Here is a 25,769-nt window from a genome sequence, read left to right as displayed (position 1 = left end):
TTTTACAAAATATGATAGTATCGGGATAGGACAACTAATTCTTCAAGATCTTGGAATCTCTTCTCTAGTCATATCAGCAGTCAATGAGCTCTTTGTTGTCTTCTGTGTTCTTTTCTCTCTCTGGAACCTAAAATTTTGAAGGTCACTCTTCCTGCCATACGATTAGACACATTTTATGCATAAAAAAAAATTCCAGAATTGAAAAAGATTTATGGGTTATCAATGCAAATGAATCAAAAACATAAACAACAATTAAAATTGAAATTTTGAATCATTCCTACAAATGCGAATTATCTTATACAAATGTGAATTATTGTCAATACAAATACAAATTGGTATTTGCACAAATGCGAATTAGTAATTACAAATGAAAATTTTTGCATGGACATATGCGTAGCACTTTTTTCGGAGTCCATACAGAATCTGCAAATCATGAAAAAAATATCAAAAGGTTAGTTCACATCGGGTTCACCATTGTTTTCAGGCTTTAAATTAATCATTAAAATAATAAGAAATGAAAGAGAGAATCACAAACTCTAAATCTAATTACAATTAACTCCTAAATGACAATGAAATAAAGAGGCAAGAATTGAATGAATAAAGCTAATCAAACTCCTGATTATGTATCATGGCTTCCATTTCTCTTCTCCAAATCATGCAGTGGGTGGCTCTCGCATGTTGCACTGGGATTCCTGCATATGATTGACATAATTGTTTTGAAGATAGTGATTCTCGATTGAAATTATGAAATGAGGCTTGCTTTTATAGATTTTCAGGTGAGATGGGGTGAGAAATTGAACTGAAGTGTTGATTAATAGATAACTGATTTTGATTTATCGGTTAAGTGAATTGATTGATCTGTTAATAGAATAGATTTATTTGTTCTCATTTGATTTATTAGTAGACTAAATTGATTGGGGAGATGACTGAATTGATTAGCAAGTTGACTATATTGATTAATTAGCTAGAAAAGGTGATTTGGAGTAAAAAGGGAAGATTGGAGAGTTAAATGGGTTAACTAATTAGTTAGTTGATTTGATCAATCAGTTATGATTTTCAACATGTACTGTATGAGATTGAATTGAAATTCATTTTCATTTTGATTCGAATTTGAATTTTGATTTTCGAATGATGAAATGCACATGAGATTAACTGTAATTTATTGAAATTCAGATTTGGTGAAATGTGGATTTGGGAGAAATGAAATTAGATGGAAAGAGTTGAAATTTGAATTTGGGGATTTGGACGAATGAATTAATTAAATAAATAATTTAAATGAAATTATTTAATCACTAGAAATAAGATTAATTAAATAATAAGAGTATTTAATTAGGAGAATTAATCGTAAGTAATTAAATAATTTATATTTAATTAATATTTTAGAAAGGGGTTTGATGATGAATTGATTAAAGGATAGAAATTAATTAATTAGTATTGTGTAGAAGGTGATGATTGAGTTAATATAGAAGAAATAAGGTTAAATTAAATAAATAATTAAAGAATTACTTAATTAATTAGACAAATAATTAGTACATGATTAGTGAGACATTTTTAGGTGTCTATAGAGGACATTTACCTTGACCATCTAAGAGCTCACAAGATCTCCATTTCTTTAGGAAATTGAAGAAAGAATCTTAAAAAAAATCAAGGCAATCCTCCTTTTTGCATATATCATCAAACTTGTGGTCATTCCAGCAACAAATGTCTTGATTTAGAATATATAATTCAAAATTTTATTTCTAATGGTACAATTAAAATAGTAGACGATTATCACTCCTTTGCCCTATTATGTTGCTCCTCACTATGTGACACTAGTAGCTTGATTTTTGGGACCTCTTTATCATTCATGGTGGTATAATATCATGTGTGATCATACTTGGCTAGAAACATGATAGCCTTGGTATTCTTCTCCCCACACTTGGTGGGAAAGAATGGTTTCGATATTTTCCCCACTCTTTTCTAAGGATTCATTTTTTCTTTGTTGAGTTGCATCTTTTATAACAATATCCTTTCTTGCATAGATTTTTTTTTCCTTTGTGGGATATTAACCTTTCTTGGAGGTGTGTTTCTTTTGTTAGAGCATCTTCCTTTCTTGAAAGTGTTTTTTTTTATAAATAATCTATCCTTAGTGTTGAAAGTAATCCTTCATCAACAATCCTCATTTCCTAGCAATAGAGAAGGTGTGCATTTTTGGTCTTCTTCCCCTCCCCTTTGGTTAAAGATGTTATTTTTTGTTAAATGTATCCTCTTGGAGGTAGATATCTTTGGTAAAAAATCTCTTCCTCATTTCATTATGCATCCATCAAAAGGATCCCTTTACACTTGTTGAAATATATCTCTTTTACAACTATCACTTCCTTGCTTAAAATAATTGAAGCCTCTTTAGCTTGGAGTGTATGTATAGTTTTGCTTAAAGGATATCTGCTTAGTGCTAATATTTTTTATCCTTGTTTATTTCTACCTTAAGATATCAACATAGGGCTATGTTGATATCTTAATTGGGGTGGGAGGGATGAGGGGGCATATATGTGGCCTCTTTGTTGCTTATTTTGTAGTTACATTTTGTGGATTTCCTTACAAACAACGGGTTTCATCTGGTTATCCTTGTTCAATTTTGTCTACCCTTGTCCTAGTGTCACTACAACACCCATTTTAGAATAGGATTTCCTTACAAAATGTTTTGTTTGTCTATCTGTGTTCAATTTTGTGGACCCTTGTCCTAGTGTCACTACAACACCCATTTTGTAGTAGGATTTCCTTACAAACATTGTGTTTTGTTTTGTTATCCCTTTTTAATATTGTGGACCCTTGTCCTAGTGTCACTGCAACACCCATTTTATGATAGATTGTCTTGCAAACAATATTTTTTTGGTAATCTTCCTTTTTTAGGATGAGTCAACTAGCATAACACACCTTGCCAAACCTTTTGACTATCCTTACCCTTTTCACATGGATCACACAACATAACACAACTTGTTGTCTCGTAGAATTTGTACTCTTTCATGGATCACCTAGCATAAAACAACTCGCTAGTCCATAAAATCCATGTTCCTTCCCTCTCTCTTTTCCATGGATCACCTAGCATAACACAACTTTCTAGCCCATGGAATCCATGCTTACTTTTTCCTCTTCCCATGAGCACATAACATAACACGCCTTGCTATTTGTTGGATCATAGTTTCTTGTCTCATTAGTTGATGTATTCTCTTTCTCTTTCTATATGACCACTTGTGCTCTTGAAATAGAATTTAAAGAATGATATTAGTGGTTGAGACATTTTGGTTTTTGAGGTCCCTTCAACTAGTTGACTTGGAGCCTTTGTATTTATCATGAACCCCTTTTTGTGTGTCTTTTGATTGGCTTTCCTTTGTTTTTTCTTTATTTTGTATGTCCTTGTAAGTGATGGTGTGAGATAAGATCTTAAGATTTAAGTCTTGTTCCCTTGAACTTATGGATGTCTAATCTCTTTGTAATCTTTCTTGAAGTTGCTCATATTTTTCTCTCTTTCTTCTCCTTTACCATGAGTATGATCATAAGTTCATACTCTAGTGCAAGAGCACCTTGCAGATTTTGATGACCATTTGAGAAATGAAGGCTCTTGGAGGATTTGTTAGGTTCTTTGAATTTTTTTTTGTTGTAATAAGGTCTTTGGGGACCATTCATTGCGTTTTGATCAGCCATGTCAGGCTTTGATGCCATTTTTGTAGTGTACACTCCCTTGGACCTACTTGGTCAATTATGGTAACATGACATCCAAAATGCCTACATGAGGCAAGAAATGTATTTTGGCTTCTATGTGTCCTATTTTTAAGGTCTATGATGTTTTCTAATAGGTCTCATAGGTAAAATTCATAATTTGTCAAGTTTGTGCAAAGTTGTCAAGTTGAATGACAACTTTTGTTGTCAATTTGTTGTCAAAATGTAACTAACCTCCCTCCAACGGCTAACTAATTCAAATTTCCATTGGAGTCAGTTGAGGAGGTTAGAGAAACCATATTTAAGGTCTTGGAGGTCAAAGGGATGAGTTGATGATGAATTTTGGATGTAATTTGGTGATCAGATTCAGTAAACACTCAGAAATTTCCTTAAATATGTTGTAACGGTTCCTTGTACGGATTTTGTACGGACTCCATGTGCAATGTAAGTCAATTATTTGAATAGGAATATGTGTTGATGATATTTTTTTTATTTTTTTTTTGAAAAAAAATTAATAACAAGGAAGATATCTGCATTTTTGTCACATGAAGTCTGAAAACCCTCCAAAACCAGGGTTTTTTAAAGAAATGCTCTCTTAACCCCACATTCCTTTGGCCAAATTGGCTCAAATTTTGAGGAATGGTAGGGGAGACCATTTAATTTAATATTATAGAGGTTTCTAAGTTGGCCATTGAGTTGGTGGAGTTTGGGATCATGCCCTAGGCTAGGCATCCTCATGTGACTAGCCCGTTTTGACTGCTAAAGTTGGTGCAACGATGAAGCCATGTGTGTTGGATCCTATATGACTATGGATTTTTTTTGTATGGATTTTAATATACCTTATACATCAATTTGTGTCATTGGATTAGGCCATTGGAGTGTGGTTGTTTGGTAAAAGTGGCCTAAAAGCCATTTTAGCCCTCTTGTAGCAGCAATATTTGACCTAGCAAATGCAAGAGTTGGATTCTAAGTTTTGGAAATGTTTTGTGTCATCATTTGAGGTTTCCAAAAGTGTCAAGATTTTGTGGCTTCCTTAGGAGTATTACCGAGTTCTGACTCAAGAGTTCAAAACAGGGCTACTAGGAGTAGGCATTAGTAGCGGGCTAATTATCTTGATTGATCTGCACACACAAAAAGGGTGTTGTTTTTCTTGTGAATAGTGTTCCTTGAGTTGGTCAAGTGGTACTATAGGGTCCACACCTATTTTCAATTTTGGTTGAGTTGTAAACCAAGTAGCCATAGGTGGTGATAGGAGAGTTGGTATCAAGAGCAATCTTGATGTGAGAAGTTGTATCTCCATGAGTTGTTCATGGACATAGTGGGGTCCCATTGAGCAAGGGGGATTGTAGAGGAGTATTTTCATGTTGCTGTTGGATTGTCCAAGAATCTATGAGAATGTTGAGACCTTAGTTGAGGGTTTAGTGGATTGAGTTTGTGTGAGAAGCCTTTGTTCCTTGGGGCTCTACACCATACTCCCACTAAAGTGGGGACTAAATGTAGTACCATAAATTGTAACCTTGTATAATTTTACACTCATTTTTGTGCCCTTGCCTTAGTGTGTTTCCTCTTGGATCTTTTTCAAGCCTATTTCCAGCCTTTACACTGTACAACTATCACCATATGATCTCATGGTGATCTAAGTCTTTGTCTTGAGCCTAAGTGTTGGCAATATGTTGGATTGGGTTAAGTGTTGTCATTGATTTCAACACTATATCCCAATTGGAGACTATCTCGGTTAGTCTTGGTGATCATTTTGGTTTTGGCTGCGATTTTGATCCGGTATGATCAGACCTCTAGAATCAGTTTTGGATGCTTATTCTGATGGTTATATGCTTGTTATATTCTAGTGATTTCTTGGTTTGGTTATTGCTTTTGGTATTTCCAATTATTGGCTTATTCTTGGCTTTACTGACTAGCTTTTACCTTAACTGGCTTCTGGCATTCCCGGTTAGCTTTACTAGTATGCTGTTTTGGTGACTTGGTCAATGGATTTTGGGTCCAGCTTATGGTATCGATTTCTTTCATGTTGTTGGTGCTTCTTGATCATATCCCAAGGATTTGGTGACTTTGCTTTGGATGGTGTGCTATTATAGTGGTCTTATTTGGATCCAGTTAGAGTTTCACTGAGGGTTTCTACCGACAAGTGAAGCGTGTTGGATTTCGGTCTTAGCGGAATCCCGACATATATAATTGTTTGGTTACTTGATTTAGGTCCATGCTATGTAATGTAAATCATAATATTGGTCTGGTGGTATCATATGATGTAATTTTGTAATTATGGGTTTAGGGTTTCGACCTTGTCAATAAGGTTGATGATCTATATTTATAGGTGACTTGTTCATGTAATTCATATGCTATAGATGGGATATCGGTGGTTGGCTAAGTCTGCATTATTAGAGAAGGATTAAGTGTGAATAAAGTCATATCATTCAGGTGAAGGTTGGAAAGGTCTTGTGTTGCAGAGAAGACATCAGTGCTTAACTAGAACTGTATCAGGCATTAGTAGATGCTACTTTCACAATTCATTGTATTCTGAATTGTAGTCCAATGATTTTGTAAGTCAGTGAGACTCCCCTTTGTGATGAGCAGTGCGCTCTAGGTTGTTGGCCTTTCTTCATGTGTAGACCCCATTGTAATTATTCATAATACTATTGTAGAGTATTCATCTGATTGTGGATAGGGTTTCCCATTGTGGTTTTTCCCTTTCCGGGTTTTCCACATCAAATATTGGTGTTATGTGTGTTGTGCTTTCATGTTATATCTTTCATTGGGTTGTGCTTTGGTTTAAGGTTTATAATTGAATTGATTGTTTTTATTGTTAGTAAACTGATTCACCCACCCTCCCCTCAATTTACTGCCGGTATCAGTACATTCCAACACTAAGTGTACCTAAACCACCTCTGATTCACCTTATCTTGGGTGGAAAAGGGTTCTAGGAATCCTTGTCCCCCAGATTAAGCCCATTTTTAAGTATGGCAATGCCTTGGTTATCACTAGTTGATCTCCAATCCCAATAATTCAATATGATCGTTGGAGGTCGACCTAATTTATGAAATACCTTGGGAACCCTATATAAGAGCATCTTTTTAATTCATTTTCATCATATCATTTTTCATTATCATTTCATCTCACCATATACTACATCATTTAGGAGAAGGCCTTCTTCAAATCTAAGCATCATGGAGCAACAAGTTACAACAATCTTCATACAAGCATATTTTCATGATTAATCCTTTATATGTCTTGTCATGTCATGTTATTGCATCAACACTTGTGGGTCACATTCAAAGAGCATTGCATCATCACCATTATCAACATCATTAAGCTTGAGGTATAATATTGTAGATCCATCATTTTACTTCAGAGCTTTCCTTTCAATTGTTTCATTAAGGTTTAATCCAAACTTGGGGTTTGACCCAGGAAAACCCCTATCAACCCAACACCTTTTTTACCTCTTGTGTGTACAGGTGACAGGATTTGAAGACAAAAAATATAGATCTTAAAAGAGTAGACTGAGATGCACAAGACCTAAATTTGAAGAACTAAAATCAATAGGACAAGGTTGCCTAGTATTAATGTCTAACACTTTTCTAATAAAATTTCAAGGAGATACTAAGAGCGACATCCTGATTTTGAAACTATTTACATTGTTTGCATCTAACTATTTTGGGACAAGGATGCCTAGATATTTGTCCCATATTTTTTAGCCCAAATTTTAGCCATAAGTTCCTCTCTACTTCCCATTTCTAGATCTATGCTTCATGTCTGCATATCTATTCTAAATCTATTTGTGCATGGTGATCATTTTCAATTGTACACCATCAACCCTAGTTCTTGCATTCAATCCATATCATTTCAATAATCATTTTTAGCTCAATCAAGGAGTTGAATTCACCTTGTGCTCATCTCTTTCCTAATAAGTTTGAGCCTAAGCCTATTGAGTTCATCCCCCTTCTAAATGTGATTGTTATGAAGTAGGTTTAATTTCTAGTTTACTTACATAAACTAGTGAACCTCATTTTCCAACATTACACACTGATTTGCTAAAATTTAAAAAGGTAAGGGCGAATTGATTACCACATTTAGTGATAAATTTAAAAAATAATAGTAAGGTTAAGAGATCCATATAATATCAATGAAGCTACCACTTTGTTAGTTTGTTATGTTTCTTAAGATCCTCTTACCTCCATGTTTATGAAAATGAGAGTGCTTGTACCCAAAAAAATGTTTAAAGAATATATAGAAGTGATAAAATTAATAAATAAATGGGACAAGTTGGTTATGGTCCTCTTTTGAATGTTGGAAACCTTGAGATGTGAAATTGAATATAGAAAATAATGGAGCTTTGACTAATCATACTCCTTTACTAAATCTAGAACCATCATCTCCTCAAAATGGAGTTCCTTAATTAGGAAAAAAGTCAATCCATAGTCCTTCATCCTAGAATTGCAATAATGGAGATAAATTCATATGGAAACTCTTTTTTTGCACAAACTCAATATATTATAATTGCTAAAGTTTATTAAGATAAAAAATATAATAAAGAAATATCAATTAAAGAGGCTTACTATCAAAGTCACTAATTCAAGAATCAAAGTTTCTACTCTCAAAATAATTAGAACCATCGAAATATGGAGCAAAATGCTTCTAGACCTACTCGAATATGGAATAAAAGACTAAATTATCAATGAATTTTGACTCCATTAGACAATTACAATAAATCTAAGAAGAGATTACCAAATAGGGTGATTTTGATAGAAGTTTCCTTGAATAATTGGTGTAGGATTCACAATAGTAGTGCACATGCAAAGCTGGACTATCCCCGGTTTAAAATCACCTCTAACATTTTATATAATGAAGTCCTAAATAATTATTAAGCCTAACACTTCACAAGGGGGAAAATAATCAACACTAATGGGATATGAGTCTATAAAGATGCTAGATAGGTATGTGTTTCCTTATAAGGGGGACAATGAACCAAAACAAGAAGAAAATGAAGTTCATGCTTATCAATAATATCAAAATGGACACAACTATAACTTGACAAGTAACAAAAGACCTTTGAATACTTCACTACTTCCTAATAATTTTTATATGCCTCCTAATATGTAACCTAATAACAATTTAGAGCCACCAAAGGTAGTTACTCAATCTTCATCTAGTTTTCAACCACAATTTAACAAGATAAATCCAAAAACTTTAAATGGATAAGTAAGCTAGATATATTGCTAAGCATATTTAAAATATTAAGATTAATCTACCATTGATTGAATTATTAAATTTTTATATTATCAATAAAGATTTCCTAAAAAATTAGAAGATCCTTCCCCAAAAGAAATCGCCCTAGCTAAATATACATCTATAAAAGACCATAGTTTCAAGCCCCGGGACAACACTACAATACAAATGGTAGATACGCAATTTTATTTGTACAAATAAAAAATTGAGTCCCCACCTTCCTATTAATTTTGAGAATATTTAGAAATAATTTATATAATTTCTTGGTAGATTTAGGTGAATCAATAAATGTCTCATTGTTGTCTTTTTGCCAAATGTACAATATCCCTAGACAAATATTCAAGGAAAATTAATCATTCAAAAAATTGAGGTTAGTGTCATTGGATAACTAACACATATTCATATATAGTTACCATTAGAACTCAAGGTGCAACACTAAATTCACATATTGGTGGTGGACATCGTAGAAGAATATGAGATTCTCTTGAGTAGAGACTAGTATAATTTCCTAAATGGATATATGGAAATGACCTTCTCACACATGAAGCATTTTAATTATAAAATATAATCAAAATAATGAAATTCTTTACTTTGAAGTTGAGCCAAGACTATATGGATATGAATCAGGTAAATATCAGAGTGAAGAAATCTATATATACCAAGTCAACTACAATAATGATATTAGAATTACTCTTGGTTAAGAGGTGATAATAGAATATAATTATGGATCATCTTTTCAAGATGAGGGGGGATTATTAAAGAGACTCCCAAAATTCATCTCTAGGAAAGTGAAGCAATACCACAATGATGTGATACTCTTGGAGGATGTGTACTACAAAAGAAATTATATAGAGTGCATAATGCTACACGATCTGAATCTACTTATGCACTATGCCTCACCATTTTCAACAAAGAGGAAGATTTTCTCTATGATGGAACAATAATATATGAAAACAAAGGATACGTGTAACAAATATGTCTCCACCAAAGATAATAAATCAAAAGAAGTCAATTATTCCACTTGGATGCCAATTGAGAGAAGAGAAAAAATATAGAAGATACAAATTTGGTGAATATGAATGAATCTCAAAGTCTTTAGGAACCTACTTTAAAAAAATCATTCAATTGCTTCAAAGATCAAAGTACCAAAAGAAGTGAAAGATCACATATGGATATTGAAACTTATTGGATCCATATTCAAGCAAGGAGCAATAGTAGGAGTGGAGTTGATAATTATTCAAGGTAAATATTTCCCTTTTGTTTTCTTTTACAATTTCAACATACCAACAATGTCAAGGAAATGAATCTTTAATTTATGTGCTAGTGTGAATGAGGTTATTTCCTAACTAGTCATTAGTGGGAACCTATTCACATGTTAAGTTAACTTAGGTTCTAGGTGTCACTATCTAGAAAATTAATGGGGCCATGTTCACCTCATTTACTTTTAGTTGTCTAGGCATTTAATATTTGCATTTAATGTTTGTATCAAGGATATTTGTAAATGCACCATCATGCCTTGCCTATATAAGCAAGGCCTCTCATTGTACATTTCATATTCAACCATTATTCAATCAATGCATTTTGAGTATGCAATTTATCTTTTCATTCTCTCTTGTGGAAGTTATTTTGTCTAGTGGGGATTCTTTGGGGCATTAAGGAGTCACCTATCTACTCCTACATGGTATGCACACCACTCCATCAACAACAGGCTAGTGGGGCTTTATTTTGCCTCTACCAACACCGGGGTCACATTGATGCCCAAGGGCTAGCCCCTTGGGGCCTATTTTTTTTTTTTTTGGCAACTATATCCCAATGAGAAAATTGAAATAAAATTTGCATATGGAGTTCATTTTTTAGAAATAAGATATCATTGGGAAGTTGGATCAATGTACTTTTGAATGAAGTGGGTTATTTTTGTAGGTTCTTCTATTTTGTGTCATTTTTTATTAGTTGAAGTGAGATCTTCATTTTTGGCTCCTAAGATCATGACTGTTTTCACAATCTCTATTTTTCGTCATTCTTGTGGCATTGAAAAGGTATAAGGAGCTCTCTATATCCATTCATCCACTTTTTCTATATTCAACCTCAAGTATAATTTATTTTAGATTTGGTCCAATGAGTATCCTAAAGCATTACTTGGACATATTGTCACTTGGGAAGGTTTTATTTGATCTTTGTACTTTGTTTTAGTTCCATATCATTTTTTAATTTATTGTTGCTTCATCAGATTCTAGGGTTGTGCTAGATTAGGATTTTTCTAGTTGCGGTTAGGATTCCCAAAGATACTGAGAGGGGGGGATGAATCAATATCTAACCGGTTAATGGATTTTCTTAACTTATTAAATGATTTGTACCTCAAAACAATATACTGGTAAACAAGAATTAATGTAGTAAATAAGAGCAATAACCACAACATAGAAAGCACACCATAACACAATATTTTTAACAAGGAAACCCGGTGTGGGAAAAACCTCGGTGGGATTTGTGACCCACAATATTTGCTCACTGGCCAATAAGTGAATATTACTGATACAATAGGGGCCTGCACATGCAGGAAGACCAACTGCCTAAAGCTCACTCCTTATATACAAAAAGAGAAGTCTCACTAACTTACAAAAGTGGATTAAGTAAATCCAATATCATGTACTGCTTCGGATCAACATCTGCTATGCCAGGTTCAGTACCGGTTTAAGCTCTTACTGTAATCATAAACCTTATTCCACAATCTGCCTTAATATTCACACATATTATCCATCTCGCATATTTCCTCCTTACAAATGTTCTTACAAGATCTTATACTTATAAGAGTCCCAATACAATTTGCCTTGTCACCTTACAAAAAGATTTTACAATTAAATACAAAATACAATAAACAAAATCTTGTTGGCCAGAGTGTGGGTGAACATCTTTGCCGGTGCCGGTGTTAGTGTCTGTGCCAATGTCAGTGCCTGTCGGTGCCATAGGATTGTAAGGTTGCCATCAATGACAATACCTTCAATCACCTATAATTTCTCATTGGAGTGTGCATTTGCCAACAGTTGCTCCTTCACAATGTGAGTTATTTTGTTTGCTTATTATGATTTTAGCGAACTTTCTGATCAATATATTTATAGTGTTTTTGTACATATTTATCTAATCCTTTGATTGCTTAGATTGAGGGTGTAGCATCCTAAATTGTACTAGCCTATAATTTTATCCTCACTAAGGCCTCACTTTGGTGTTCCATCCTCTAAGGCTTGACTAAAGAACTGATTCTGCTCACACCCTTCAATCATGTCACCTTTTTACCTGTTTGACCCCCTTGATTGAGATCCCGACTTTCAGGACTAGCGTGTAGGACCATGGTGCCCATGCCCTAGACCTAATTAAGACTGGGGTGTATAGGCCCCGAGCTCCTCAATTGGGCCCCAAACTGGCCCCTTTCATCAGTCACATTCCGAGAGTAGTAAATTAGATTCTGTGTCAGCATAGGTCAAAAATTTAATTTAATTTTCGAAAAGCAAGTATAAAAGGAGGTCTACCCCTCTTGTTTCAAACCTAACGAATGAATTCATGATCTCAATTACACTCTAGCAAATTCAAGTGAGAAAGAAATCAGTCTTCTATCAAGCATTGGAGAAAAAGTGAAGTCAAGATTCAAGCATTGGAGATGACATTCATGTTCTATGTTTTATAAAGACAATCTACACAAAACTCTAATTCCTTTGTGGAGAAAAACAAAACTTCATTAAAGGCATATCATTAAGTTTTCATTTATTCTTAGCATTTCCCCTCAAAATGAAAGTATTTTACTATAGTACTTCATTTACATTTTCAATTCAATTTCATGGTTAATTCCAAAACTGGGGTTTGACACAAGGCAAATGTTTATTCCCAACAATTTCTCCCTTCTTTTTGTGTGGAGGAAATAGGTATAGAGTTGTGTTTAGGAGGATTAACAGGATTCGTAGAGGCAAACAAGTTCATCTTTTGACCACGGGAAATTCATAGGATCGTGGAAAATTGATACTACTTAGTCTCAAAAATCAAGCCAAACATTTGGGAACATATCTAAATCATCCTCTTCTACTTAAATCCAGGTTTGTGGCTCCATATGACATCTATAGCTTATCATTTCTATCAAATTGCTTCAATAATTCACTATTTTGCCCAAATCTTCAACAATTCAAATTCAATTCAATTTGAGGAGGAAAGAACCCCATCTAGGAGGCCTGAAATTTGACCAGAATCTAGATCTATCAAGTTTATATCTATTAGATTTATCTCCTCCTCAATGTGATGGTGAATCTAGCTTGTTAATGGTTTTATTATCTTAATTTAACCCTAACCCTAATTTTTCACCAACACAGAGGTTTTTAGAGTTTACTCCATAGAGTGCTTCCAAGGCTTCTTTGCAATAGGTTATCTCATTGTGTGGAGTGTATGTCTATCTTGTTTATCTTTTGTAAGGAAGGATATTGATTGGATTTGTGATGGATCTATTTCATTATAGGACACATTTAATGACTTCTTAGCCTCTCTCTTTCCCTCTCATGGGAGGATATTGATTGGATTTATTTTCATGATGTATGTAGTTCTTGGGGGGTATTAACGAGACCCCCATACATCACTCATTCTATTAGTAGTACATGATACTATTTGATTTTCTCTCTTTTTGAGAGGACTTTTGTCCCACTGGGTTTTCCCCTTTTATCCATTTGTGAGAGATCATTTATACATGGGTATCTAACATGGCCTTTTTTAGGGACCCATATTCATCTTGCTTCTTGAATCGTTTTTATAATAATTTCATCTCCTTAAGTTGTATTTAGAGGGGGTGTTAGTGTGAATGAGGCTATTTCCTAATGAGACATTCATGGGAACCTATTCACATGTTAAGTTAATTTAGGTCCTAGGTGTCATTATCTAGAAGTTAGTTAATGAGGCCATGTTTACCTCATTTACTTTTAGTTATCTAGGCATTTAATATCATCATGCATTTGATGTTTGTATCAAGGGTAGTTGTACATACCCCATCATACCTTTCCTATATAAGTAAGGCCTCTCACTTTAAATTTCATATTCAATAATTATTCAATCAATGAATTCTTATTATACGAGTTATCTTTTTATTCTCTTTTTTGAAAGCTATTTCATCTAGCAAGGATTATTGGGGGAGTTGAGGAGTCACCTATCTACTCCTACAATATGAACTATTTTTAGCTTTGAATATTAAAGTTAAAATGTTAAGATTCTAAAGTGACTTAAAACATTTTGTTAAACAAGTCAAGAAGAAATATATTTATCATTACAAGAGATTATCCAATTATAGGCATTTTTTCTAAGATCTTATTGAAAATTTTGACAATTCCAATATCTAACATATATTTAAAAAACTCAACCATAGACATGATCCAATAGCTACTACAACCAACACATTAGAAATGTTATCTTTCTCTAGAGTGAAGAGATATTAAGTTGATCTAGTTTTAGTACCTTCAATGCCACATTACATGAATAGCTTCTAGGTCTTCAAGGATGACTAGCATATCCCAAATTTTATTGTAAATATAGGAGTTCTTGAAGCCCAAGTTATTGATGAAGAAGAAAGAGAAGAAATTGAAATGGAAGAAGATAAACTCATTAACTAGAAGAATAACATGATCTACAAGAGGACTCATTAGTTGGAAAGGTTATTTAACATTATTTAAATGACAAAGTAGAAAGATATTCTAAAGACTAAAGGAGGAAAATATGAACCTTTGAATGTCACTAATGAAGGTGACAAAAAAATATGCTGATTAGAAAAACTTTCACTCCAACAGAAAGAAAGGGCATTGCCAAGGGACTCAAGAATCACCATTACATCCTCGTGTAGAGTTATGATCTGAAGATGTATGATATGTTTATTATTATGTATACCATTCATTTAAAACTAAGAGTGAATCCATTTTGATAGAACAAAAGCTTATGTCATGCACTCCAAGAACCTTTCATTTACCAAGAAGTTAAGAAGGTTCTTTCAATAAGAATCTTATTCCTAGTTAAACATTCAAAATGGGTAGCTAATGCAATCTCCATTAGAAAGAAAAATGATGATATACAACTCTGTGTTGACTTTCAAAATTTGAAAAAAAATGCCTCAATTTTTTTTTTATCATTTTGTCATCGATATTTTGTTATCATTTAAATCATTTCATCATTAATCATTCACTTCCTAACATTAATTGAATAATCTTTATTATTTGATTAGTTCAATCCCACTTTAATTAAATAAGCTTTATTATTTAATTAAATTCAATTTCATTTTTCTCATAATTGAATAATTTCTTTAAATTATTTAATTAGATAATTATTTCATCATAATTAAATAAATTTCCTTTAATAAAATCTTAATTATCTTCTTCCAAAAATCAAGAATGGAAACAAATTTTTATTTTAATTAATTTAATTTCTAATTATCCTCATCCAAGTTCAAAAATGGCAATAAATCAAGAAAATGATTTAAAAAATAAAATAAATCATTATCCAATTTAAATCAATTATTTTCTCATATTCTCCCAATTTTTGAAAATGGAAAGTATGTCATCATTTGCTTTATATTTTTTGCAAAAAACATTATCATATCTTCCTAAAAACTGAAAATGGATTTAACCAGTCAACTTTTGATTTTCTTGATTTATCTTCTTGGAAAATATATCTTTAATCTCAATTTAAAATTCAAAAAAAGAGATATGCCCAGTCAAAATCCACTTTATGCCATCTTTTTGAATCCATCTTGATTCTCCAGTCTTGTCTTCAATCTTCTATAAATTCATCAATCTTTTCCATAATTTGGACCATGAATTTGTTGAATATATTTGCAATTATGCTGGCAAACTTTCATCACAGGTGCACAATCTATTGAGAGTGACATCCAACTTGCATTTGAAGAGAAAGAAAGATAATGGAACCAAGGCGAACAAATTGAGACTAGGTTTGCATAAAGTTTTTAGTTTCAATTCTTGTTTGCACTTTCATTGATTGTCATTAAGGTTAATATGTTTTAATTAAGCTTTCGTGGTAGCTTAGATTTAGATTTTGATTCCCCTTTTTTGATGACATAGAGAATACATGAATAGATATCCTCACTCAAAATAATGAATCTAAAGAAGAGAAGCCTATCCCATTCATGAGTGCTCCCTTTAAAGATGAAGAAATAGGTACCTAAATTTTGAAAGATAAGTTTTAGCTCTAGTTAAAAATGTGAATATTTTTTTGTTGAACATGCTAGAATACTGAGAGGTGGGGTGAATTAGTATTCCAAAAAAAAAAAACACTTTGATAAACTAAAAACTTAACTTGATCTTAAATAACCTTGGCATGAAATGAAATATGCAATAGAAGTAGAATGCACAAAATAGACAACCATAAGAGAGACACTAGATTTTTATACTTGGAAAACCCAAATGGGAAAACCCATGGAGAGGGTTAAATCTCAGGATAATATAACTAGTTATATGAGATCTTACAAAAGGAGGCTCACTGCTAGAGGGCTCACTCCCCAAATTACAACGCTTCATTGTCGAAAGGCTCACTGCCAAGAAAAAAGGGAATGAACTAAGCAAAATTGCATCTACATATGCATGGGATCAATTCTTATTAGGCTCAGACAACACACCAACTATTTTCTATGGTTAGGAAACTCGACAACTCATTCCCTATCAACCAACACACACTCAAAATACTGTCACACAAACATTGTCCTTCTTCTTCACCAAACTCGTCACCTTCTTCGCTCACACCTCACTCTGCTCTCTTAGACAAGTATCTTATATTCGAACATAATATGTATATATATGTGTGTACCAATAAGAATATACATCAAGTTGACCTCAAAAATATTTTCCCAAATGATATTTCAATGGTCAAATCACACACTACAATAACCAAAGCAAAACAACAATATAATCTTTCAAGGTTAGCCTGACCTAGAATGAACATATCCTCAAAATTCCACAATAAAATGCTACCAGAGCATAAAGATCTCGATCCAGCTCAACATTATGAGGTTAAAGACATGAATAACAAGCCAACAAAAGATTATCATTAGATATTGAAAGACCAGAGGAAATTGGAGCATATAGAGCTACCAAATACTGCATAACCGAATTTATTTCTGAAGCACAACATCGAGAGTGCGACTTCTAGAGCACCAAAACATGAACACACCAATCTCAATCAATGACAATAAGAATATCAAAAATTGCACTACCATATCTGCATCAAGACATAAAAGCGAAGGACTACAAATTTGAAATAAGTCAACTACATACTGTTAGACTGCATGAATGACTGGAGCACAAAATCAATTGCCACAACCAACACTAAATCTCTTATATCACAATAAACGCATCCACATACTGACAATACATATTTCTGGAGCAATAAACATGTCTGCAATACATCAGTAATAACTAGGATCTACCATCTGCGTCATACATACCTATCTTCCACTATTCTACATACCATCATATCATCTGCAACATACATACCTATCTTCCACTATTCTACATCATATTATCTGCAACATACATACCTATCTTCCACTATTCTGCATCATATATGAACTAATCCAGATAACCGAGTTTGACATCAATGACAACTAAGACAAGTATTCTTAACAATTTTAACAATATATCTTAAGGCAATAAGTTTTTACAATTGTACCAAACTCTATAATGAAGATTCTCTTAATGCAAAGTGAACCTAGGGAAAAAAGAGCCAAATGGATCACTATATTACAAGAATTTGATTTGGAGATTATTCCTATGAATCTTGTCAGAGGTCAAGCCTTAACATAGACCATAGCTAAAATTGGTCCTTAGCTCATGTAATGTCCCCTCTTAGCTCATTCCTATTTTTTATGCTTCAGCCTATTATTTTGGCCCTTGTAAGCTAAAACAAATGGTTAGAGGGCCCTAGTGGGCAGTTGGTAAAGTGTTCTCTTCTTCGGAACTCAGTTTGGTTCGGAATTGGCCTTCGTTTGACTCAGTTTCACACACTTACTATTTATAGTAAGTTAGTGGATGATTAGAGGGACCCTTACTATTTTTAGTAAGGTTGTTGGATGCACAATGAAAACAATGGTTAACCCCCAGGTTCGGACGGAATTGAGAAATAATGATTATTTGTGGAGTTATGTTATTTAATTATTAATAAAGTGTTTACTTTATTAATAATTAATTATAAAGTGTAATTATTAAGTTTTAAATTCACTTTATGTCTAATGGGGCCATGACCCTCAAAAAGAACACTTAAAGTACGTTAAATATTATTATTATTTGTGTGCCCATTTATTAAAGTGAAGGAAAATATTAAATATCATTAAATGAGTTAAATGAGACTTCTAGAAGGGGTTGACTTAATTGGAGAAATATATAAAGGTCATTGAAAAGTAAATGAAGGCATCATTCGATCATTTTATACTTGTACGTTTGGAGAGCTCTTCTCTTGGAGAAGGAACCTTAGGGTTTCTGCTTATTTGGCATTGGAGAGTGTAGCTTCTTCATTGGGTCAACATTTTGAGGTTGTGAGATATTAGTTGAAGATTGCTTAACTATTGGCTTCATCCAGAGGTCAAGTTCGAGCTTAATGGTGAAAGATTATCCAAGTTGTTTGAGAAACTAGAAGGGTTTTGAAGAGCAGATTGAAAGAGTCGTCATTGGAAGGCCATGCTATTGTTGCTAAACAATCTTCAACATAGCCATGTGGAAGTTTACAATCTATTGTCAATATTTCTAGGTTCATTCTCATACTAGTTTGTATATAGTTAACTCAATCAAATCGATGCTGAGACATCCTTGTAATTGTTTCATCGAATAGTCTTGCATTGTAATCAATCTTGCCTTGGTATGACGAGACTTGGAAATCCACTTGTAATTAGGTTTACTAAGTTTAATATGCAAGACAACTATTTGTCTTAATAAATTATTGTTGCAACATCATATGGGTATTAGTTTCAGTCATAATAGGTTTGCATGTCAACCATTTGTGATAATTCCTATATATTTCTAGTCAATATAATCAATTTGAAGGCTACAATAAAGGATATTGGAGTTGCATTGAATTGTCTACAAAAATACCCTCTTGATTTAGGTGTTTATTTACTTTGATAGGTTGCTTGCCAAGTGTTTGCATTAATACCCTTTGGTTGTAGTGGCACATGAGCTATAAAATTACATATATATATATCTTGCATTACATCCTCATTTCATTTAAGTCATTTGCATATATTCTTTGAGCCTATTGAATGCATATTATCATCGTCTTCATTGAAAATACCGAAAGAAACATCAATCAATAATTTTTGACCTTGGGTGCAAAGTGTTTGACAATATTCCTTGGTGTTTAAATCAGCAAAACAAGGGCATATTCCTAAAGGATATTACAGCTCGTAAGTCAATAATATATTGCAAATACAGTTTCCATAGATGCTTAATACGTGAATATCATATAGTACTTATTGAACAATAATTGTCCACCCAATCTAATGTCTTCAAAGATAAGAGCTCTAAGATTAAATGTTAGAATTATATGATTAAAGGAGTAGTCTTCTTCAAAATGAACCATCATTGCAGTTGGGATTCGATCATGCACCTTGATTACATGAGTTCTATCATTTTTATATTGATGCGCTTGTAGTATTTTCTATTAATTGGTCTTCACTCTCATGCATCTAGAGTAGATCAAATATTTAATGAGAGGTTTAGTCCCTTAAACCCATCTGTACTTCCATCTTCCACCTTGGTTCTTGTGACTTGTGTTGAGTTTCCTCCTCCTCCACCTCCTCTTTTTTAGAGACCAGTTTAGTTCAATAAGATGATACTTCCCTTCCAATTTTTGTGTTGTGGGATGACCTCTTACCAGATATTGTAGAGTTATTTGTTGAGTCACACATTGTCACCATTGGGGACATATTTGAGGACATTCACTTCCTCTTTGATGGTAGCTACAACCCACCTATCATCTCATCTTTAGCGCTTTCCAAGATTTTTCTGCAATTATCTTCATAGTTGTTTGGATTTTCTTAATTTGATTTGGCATATATCTTAATTCATAAGTGTGGATAGTTGAACATTCTTCCATGGCACACATCTTGAAGCTCTTCTATTTCCTTTCATGGAGTTTATTCTACCTTGGCCATTGCATTTAGTTCTTTCTAAGGGGAGGAACATAGTTTGCCACTCTTGGATCATTATCATTCATCTTTGAGCATTTATTCTTGGTATTGAAGCTTCTTCCTTATCGGGAGGACACACCATTTCTTCTGGTATCTCCTATGGGGGTATATTGATTATACTTATGTGACTGAATCAATACTTGGGGGGACATATCAAGTCCTTCATTCTTAGTCACACATACACTTTTTTATTTCTTTTTTAATCTTTTTTGAGAGGATTTTTTCCCATGTGGATTTCTCCTTTTCTTTTGTGAGAGATATCATTGGTTTGTACATGGGTATCTAATCATGCCTTGTTGTTAAGACACATTCATTCTTGCATTCATCATAAAAAATTTTAGATTCTCCCTAACTTAATATTAAGGAGAGGTGTTGGAGTAATTAGGATATTATCTCATTTGATTATCTAATTAGGTCCCTTATTACTTTATTCACTTAAGGTAAACTTAGGAGTACTTTTTTTTAAATTAGATTAGGCTAATAATAGTTCATTTCGTCTCATTTAATATGATGTGGACACTTGGCACTAGATAATTTAATCTTGTTTAGAGTTCAGATCTAGAGTTTCATTATTCTATCTATAAGGATTCATACTTCATTTTAATTCATAAACTTTTGTGCATCGATATAATGTTCAGGTTGTTGAGAAAATCTATCTTTCTTGATCTCCATTTGTGATGAGTGTTTTGCTTGCACTTGATTGTTGTACTTGGGGGGTTGAACCAATAATTCCAATAGGGAGAGAGAGAGAGAGAGAGAGAGAGAGAGAGAGAGAGAGAGAGAGAGAGAGAGAGAGAGAGAGAGAGAGAGAGAGAGAGATGTATGTAGAGAGAGATGATAGGATCTTGCTGATTACTAAGATTTGACTGTCTGAAAAATTATAAGATCCTATGAACCTAGAATTTTTATTATAACTCCTAGAGATCTAAAACCTTTCTCAAACATCTTGCCAATATATACATGAGTATAACTTAAGTATAAGAGAGAGAGAGAGAGAGAGAGAGAGAGAGAGAGAGAGAGAGAGAGAGAGAGAGAGAGAGAGAGAGAGAGAGAGAGATAAATAGATGTATGTAGAGAGAGATGATAGGATCTTGCTGATTACTAAGATTTGACTGTCTGAAAAATTATAAGATTCTATGAACCTAGAATTTTTATTATAACTCCTAGAGATCTAAAACCTTTCTCAAACATCTTGCCAATATATACATGAGTATAACTTAAGTATAAGATTACATTTTTATTTCATGCATATAGTCTAAAGAGAGAGAGAGAGAGAGTGAGATATAAGGAAGTAGAGAGAGATATGAAGAGAGAATTTTCTTCTTCTTCAAAATATGGGCATTATAATGCGTTTGTATTATTATCTTTTTGGTATTTCCAACTTTTAGGGTTGGATTTTCCTTAGGCATCCAACCCAAAGGATTGGACTTACATCTCAATGCCCATAGATGTGATTTTTGCAATTTTTTTTTAAATGACACAATATCATGCGTGTTATCCATTATCTTTGCAAGTATTTCAATGTCAAGTAAAAAAATGACATAGTTACGTAGAGATCTTTCTCAGTAGTGTAAACATGCAATTTTTTTTTACACTTTTAATATGTTAGGTTTTAATTTTTAATTTCTTTTTCTAGTGTCTCTATTTTTTGTCAAAAAGCTACATATATGGTATTTTTGGATATTTTTTCCCCCCCTTGTCAAAATTTCAAATAAATTACATTTTTAGAAACTAAAATCTCTTCTATACACAATATAAAAAAATAATTTTTGATTAGTTTCTATAAAAATTAGACATTTGCATGCTCAATATTTTGGTTTTTTAGGATGTTTCACTTTGAAAATTAGTAAAAAAATAGCAGAAAAATCTAGCATAAACTACATGGTGTTAGCTAATTTTTCATTGAAGCTATTTTTGAAATACTAAAAAAAGTTGACATTCTAGGGGGTCACGCCATATGCTATGTTATATTTTTTTTTATAAAAATAGGAGGAATTTTTTTGGCTCCCTATTCAAACCCCTTAATCTCCACCATTTTCAAAAAAAAATTATTTTCATTGCATCTTCAAATTTTGAGTGTAACTATCTTCAATTTCTCACCCAAGATCAGTCTTTATTTCTTTTTAAAAAAACAGACACTTAAGACCCCCTTTTGGTCCCCCATTTCTTTGCACATACCCTATGCGATAGTTAGAGTGTCATATGTTTGTGAAATGAAATAGCCCTTCATATGAGGACTAACCACTTATATGTCTATTGCCATTTTGTTCATGACATGGTAGAGGATGTGAGGACAATACTAGAGATAGTTAATACTTTGACAAATGTTGTAGATGTACTAACAAATCTAATAAACACAAAGAACTTCAAGAGGTGTTGTGAGTCTATGAGCCTCAAGGTTATTAGCAGTTAGATTTCAGATTTCAGTGTTGGAATTTATCTTTTGCTTTTTGGTAAGGTATTCAACAAGTGGGAGAATACTGGTTTCTAATTTATTAATTATCTATATTTATTATTTTAGCCTCGTATTGGGAAATGAGTATCCCTTTTGTATTGACATTATTTTCCATCTGTTGAACACTTTGGGAGGTGTATAAAAGGTTCTAAGAGCATTTTATATCATTATGCTAGTGTAAGATGGTAGTTACTTATGAACAATTCTTATGATTTACAAAGAGTTATATTGGAATCTTGACCAACATTATGACAAGTCATAATGCATGTTTGACTGGAACATGTTAAATTGGAGCATCCAAAGTGAGGAGTTAACTATGACAAAAAATTATATCAAGTTATAATATATATAAGAACATCATTGTGACACCATTCTTTGGTCATTGTTTAGAATAATGGTTTTAATAAACTTGTGGTATGTGGTTTTAGTTTTCCATATTTATTGGTGCTTGAGGATTGAGTATTGAATAGGTTGAATGGTTGACTTGTAGGCACTGCTATGTTGCTAACATTGCTCTAAAAAATGAATGTTAGCCTTACTCCTATAAAAGACATAGCTTGAGATTAATAAAATAATAAAATTGATTTTTCTTGGAGTGGAGGTCCTTTTCTTAAAAAATTTCCCCCCATAAATAATATAGTCAAGATATAATTTTTTTCCTATATTCTTTTTTGTAACTACGAGATATTTTATTTTTATACTTATATTTGCATTATATATTCTTAAACTCACATATTTTAGTTTTAAATTAGATTTTAGTTTATCTCTCTATGGCAACATTACATACATCCAAATTCATATTCTATATAATTTTAAATAAAAAAAACACCTAATTCAATCCTATTTCTATTTTTAATATACAATTAATTTATTTTAATAAACTACTTATACACAATACTTTTTTTAAAATTTAAATTAAAAAATTATTAAAATACCATTACTGTAATCACAAAAATATGTCCCACCATATCTTTCGTTCGTTGAAAAAATATCTACTTTAAAAGATGATTCATGAAATAGGCATTATGTTACAGTAAATCAGGCAAAGCTCCATGCTGCTTCCAAATTTCTGCTTACCAGTCTACTGCTTGAGCAATGGAGGAGGGCAATGGAGAATGGCTGCCATTTATAGATATAGGACCCTGCGATTCTTATCAAATGGGTTTTGTAATTGGACAAAGATTTGCTCATTTGATAGAGAGCAGAGTTTCTAAGGATAAGGCTTTGCAAGAAGAGATGCTCCCTTTTGCCAAATCTGCTGACGGGCATTCTCTTATTGAATCCCTTTCAACTAATAATAGGTAAGTTTGCTTGAAGTCTCTCCTTTTGTGATGATGGTATTATTGTACTCAATTCATCATCCAGCATGCTGTTGCGTTCAAATGAAGACTTTATTTACGTGTTTTTAGTTTTATGGTTGGATTTAATTAACTTATTCAGAAATGGTTTTTAGAGATAGAAGAAGTGATTTTTAGCCTTTATAACAAGCACTAGATGTTCTGCAGCTGTTTGAAATGTTTTAACGAATAATGATAGTTATGGCTTTCCTCAAATTTTAATAATGATGAACAAAGTTGGAATAAAACCAGCTTATCCGAAGTATATTGCTGCCCATAGAAGCCAGGATTATTAACCGTTGACAAGGAATGGTTCTTGTTTATCTCGGGGACTTAATGTTTCTGCTTTTGTTTAATAGGAGGATACTGCCGGCCAACCTGAAAAAGTTTGCCGCATTTCAGTAGTTTTTGCCTGCTGACTCCAAACTACAGATAAATTTGTGGTTATTTTTGAATGTTTGTAAACCACATGAATCTATGGAAATTCGCTGACAGTTGTTGCTTTTCGATTTAAAACTGCATACACGGCAACATATGCACCTGAAGTCTGGTTCATTAAGAACACCCAATAAATTGGGGAACACCCTCTTGAAATGATAGGCACTTTTCGTGATGTCTATGAATGTATTTGAATCATATAGATCGAAGCACATCCACTCTCAGGCTTGACCATACAATTTAAAATTAGACACACATCGGTGGTAGGCTGTGGACCTGTATGGACACCCATTCAGGTAGGGAAAACCAACTTTCTGGGTATGCTACTATGCTAAGGTAAGACGAGTTTGATTTTTCTGTTCACTGGGTTGATGTGACTCATCATGGGATTGGCTGGAATACTCTTGCCACCCTGATTGCCTTGACCTGTGTTCATCTGCTGCTGGAGAATTTCTTTGCAGCAAAGCTCTGAATACAAATCTTCTAATATGTGTGGTTTAGCTAGTGATACCTGAGTCTCATAATTTGAAAAAAATGTGCTTGTTATACCGATAGTATGCCTGTCATCTATCTCAAATTTTTCTTCACTGAACATCGATATATTCAAGAATACCTTTTATAGCCTCTATGTTTGCTGTGCAGCATTGACAGGGTTAATTATACCAAAATGCTTCAATGATCATTTTCATTTTTATGCATGTTTATAGAGTATTTGGATAAAATTCCTTATGGATATTCTTCCAGGAACAAATATCCAAGATACTGGAATGAATTGCGTGGGACCGCAGAAGGCAGTGGTGTGCCATTTCTCCAAGTATGTTTTATCTGTATCCATTGAACTCTTATTATTTCTGACTACACATCATGCATGATTTCTGCTCTCATAGGAAAAATAAGTCCATTTTATGTATGCTCCTGTAAAGATTGTCTTGGTAAATACTGCGGACAATGCTTACTTCAAACAAGCTCACCACTGAACACATGAGAGCATAATTGAAACTATATTTTCTTCTTCAGACTTTTGAATTAGTGTTTAATGCTCTTGCATACTTTCTGGATGGATAAGAAATAATTTTACACAAAAAATTAGAACTTCAGAATGGGATGAAGCAGGCATTATAATAGCTTTATGTTGATTATTTTCTCATCTAAGATTGAACTCTTCATCATATCAAATTGTGAAAAATGAAAGTACTTCTGGCAGTATCAAAGTTGTGTAGAGAGTTGCATGCAGAGAACAATTTAATTCCGGATTTAAGGAGGAACTTCTGAAAGCAAGGAACCTATAGATATTTATGTGGCTCTGCATATAGTCTGCAATATATTATATAACCATCAAACTATGCTTCATCATCATGTCATCTCTTGGGTTTCTTTATTATATAGCATTTTTTTTATTGGAGGA

At 33.0% G+C, this 25,769-nt stretch overlaps 1 protein-coding gene across 1 annotated transcript in view; it reads left to right on the top strand.

Moving 5' to 3' along the window:
- The first annotated feature begins 23,601 nt into the window (after positions 1–23,601).
- Positions 23,602–25,769, top strand: part of LOC131039339 (uncharacterized) — a 100,062-nt gene continuing 97,894 nt past the window's right edge. The window contains exons 1-2 of the mRNA XM_057972049.2: positions 23,602–23,890; positions 25,109–25,178. Of these exons, the coding sequence (XP_057828032.2) occupies positions 23,685–23,890; positions 25,109–25,178 (276 nt within the window). The 5' untranslated portion in view covers positions 23,602–23,684. The remainder of the gene's footprint in view (positions 23,891–25,108; positions 25,179–25,769) is intronic.

This window comes from Cryptomeria japonica, chromosome 9 (assembly GCF_030272615.1).
Source record: "Cryptomeria japonica chromosome 9, Sugi_1.0, whole genome shotgun sequence".
Taxonomy (NCBI): Eukaryota; Viridiplantae; Streptophyta; class Pinopsida; order Cupressales; family Cupressaceae; genus Cryptomeria; species Cryptomeria japonica.
This window is presented reverse-complemented; position numbering and strand designations above follow the sequence as displayed.